Here is a 2,533-nt window from a genome sequence, read left to right as displayed (position 1 = left end):
TGTACCACCACATCTGGCTTTTACTTTCATATATATATATATGAAATATATATATATTTTTTGTATAGTGATTGAAGTCAGAAGCATTTTACCTCTGAGCTGCACCCCCTAGCCCTGTGTCTTGCTAGGTTGATGAGAACCTCACCAAATTGCTGAGGCTGACTCTGAACCTGCGATCCTCCTGTCTCATCCTCCCAAGTACTGGGAGTCCAAGCGTGTGCCTCCATGCCCAGCTTCTTCTATTCTTGATATGTGGAAAGAGGCATCTTGTTCTCAGTTCTCCTGGCAGAGGCCCACACCTTTGGAGAAGACAAGTTTCTTTCCTTTTACCTGGCAGTGGAAACCTCTGGGGTCCCTAAGAACACACACACACACACACACACACACACACACACACACACACACACACACACAGCCTACCTGCTCCCCTGCAGGCCCACCAGGAGGCTCTCCAGAGTCACCTGCTTTTGGCCTGCCCACACACCGTCCACCTGGCGGCCGAGTCGTTCCTTTACTCTCTGCTCCTGGTTCCTTTCTCTGTGATTGGGGAGAGACAGACAGACAGACAGACAGACAGTGAGGTCACCATTGAGCAGGATGTAGACAGCTGCTATTCTAATATCTGCTGTGGCTTCTCCCACACAACTGACTTAGATTCAGCACATCAGGAGGGCAGGCATACAGTATGAAGAGCGCAGTGCGCGGGTGCACATGGTCTCAGAATCTCCCCAAGATTAGTAATTAATCTGGCAGGACCACGGTAACCAGTTGATTCAGCCGATCATCCACGAATAGCGGGCCAAGCTGACACTGGTGCCTCCTGGTGTGCGCTGGGAAAGACACACTCCACCTCTGTGCGTGTGTAACCTGACTTTGACGCCGCTTCTGACAAGTTCACTAAACAGTCAGTGTCGCCGGCTGTGGTGGTACACATCTATAATTTCAGAACTTGGAAGGCTGAGACAGGAGGATCACAGTTTCCAGGCCGGCCTCAGCAACTTAGCATGACCCTGTTTCAAAATAATAATAAAAAAAAAAAAAAATAAGGCTGGGGTTGTAGCTCAGAGATAGAATACTCCTAAATTCAATCTCCTGTACTGGGGAAAAAAAGTCAATGTCATGAAAGTCTTTGGATCGCTATTAAATTGCAGAAATTAATCAGACATGCCAACAGAGTGGAAACCATGACCCTGGATTGGATCCTAGATCCAAAAAATAAATAATTTTAAAGGACATTTGGGGACAACTTATAAAATTCAAATACAGATGTGAAGTGCTGCAGCCTGCGCTCACCCCTGCTGCCTGCTCATGATGTCCTGGAGCAGCCTGCGGGCCGACAGCTGGCCCAGCACCTTCCGGTAGCTGTTGGTGAAGATGGCGTCTGCGTACCGCCGTACCCTGTGCACGGGGAGCCGGAGGTCGGGGTGAGGATGGGGGAGAGGTCAGCGGGGCTGCCCTGCCGAGTCTCTCAAGGTCCCTCTGTCGCCCTGTGTCCCGCTCACCCTCAGGGTATCTGGTCCCTCCCCAGGATGGGTGCTGTTTGAAGAAAGCCAGGGAGCCCTGGGCTGCTTACCTGAGCGGCAGGAAGGGGGGCGGGGAGCACTGGGAGCCGCTGCTGAGGGTGAGGATCACTAAGAGGAGCACCCAGAGCGGCATCCTTCACCCTGGGGCGGCACCTGCGGAAGAGCAGGGGGGACGGTCAGGTGCGGCCATAGCCACGGATGCCCTTCGCCTGCTGGGCTCTGCTCCGGGCTCTGCTCATGACCAGCCTTCATGTTCTTGTCCTCTGGAAGCTGTGGGGTAAAAAAGGAAAAAACAAAAACAAGCCAGGGGTAGTGGCACATGCTTGTACTTGAGGGGCTGAGACATGCTTGTACTTGAGAGGATCGCAGGTTCGAGGTCAGCCTTGGCAACTTAGCAAGGTCCTCGGCAATTTAGTGAGACCTTGTTTCCAAATAAAAATAAAATAGGCCTGGGAGTGTAGTAGCTTAGAGGTGGAATGCCCCTGGGTCCAATCCCCAGTGACTCTCTCTGGCTACCTCAGCAGGTGGCCAGGACCCGTGGGGGCAGGCCTGAGAGGTGCGCTCTCAGCCTTGCTGGGGCGACGGATGCACACACCCCCATCCATGCGGCAGTGACCACAGGAGCAGGGCTAAGCTCAGCTCTGGTCAGAGGAGTCCATGTCCAAATCCTGGCTCTGCTGCCGCTTGGCCGGTGTCCCAGAGGGAGCAGCTTCACCTCTCTGGACCTCAGTTTCCCCAACCGTACGTAAAGAGAGGTAGATCTGGAGCCTGGCATGGCCGCACACGCTTTAATCCCAGCATTCGGGAGGCTGAGACAGGAGGATCGCGTTCGTGGACAGCCTCAGCTACTTAGTGAGGCCCTCTGCAACTCAGTGAGACCTGGTTTCAAAATAAAGAATAAAAAGTAGGGCTGGGGGCGTAGCTCAGAGGTAGAACGCCCTGGGTTCCGTCCCCAGCATCACACACACAAAGAGGTGATGTCTGCCTTGCCTCAGGTCCTCATGTGGACC

The 2,533-nt window shown here is 53.4% G+C and overlaps 1 protein-coding gene across 1 annotated transcript; it reads right to left on the bottom strand.

Annotated features, from left to right (window-relative positions):
• Positions 1-416: 416 nt before the first annotated feature.
• Positions 417-1,656, bottom strand: GHRH (growth hormone releasing hormone; the record flags this gene model as incomplete). Its single annotated transcript, XM_080716515.1, has 3 exons — positions 417-537; positions 1,294-1,398; positions 1,574-1,656. The coding sequence occupies 3 exons, from the start codon at positions 1,654-1,656 to the stop codon at positions 417-419; spliced, it is 309 nt and encodes a 102-aa protein (XP_080572641.1).
• Positions 1,657-2,533: the final 877 nt, after the last annotated feature.

Source organism: Muscardinus avellanarius (genome assembly GCF_963383645.1).
Source record: "Muscardinus avellanarius genome assembly, chromosome: 19".
Classification (NCBI taxonomy): domain Eukaryota; kingdom Metazoa; phylum Chordata; class Mammalia; order Rodentia; family Gliridae; genus Muscardinus; species Muscardinus avellanarius.
Note: the sequence above shows the minus strand (reverse complement) of the source record. Positions and strands in the feature narration are given on the sequence as shown.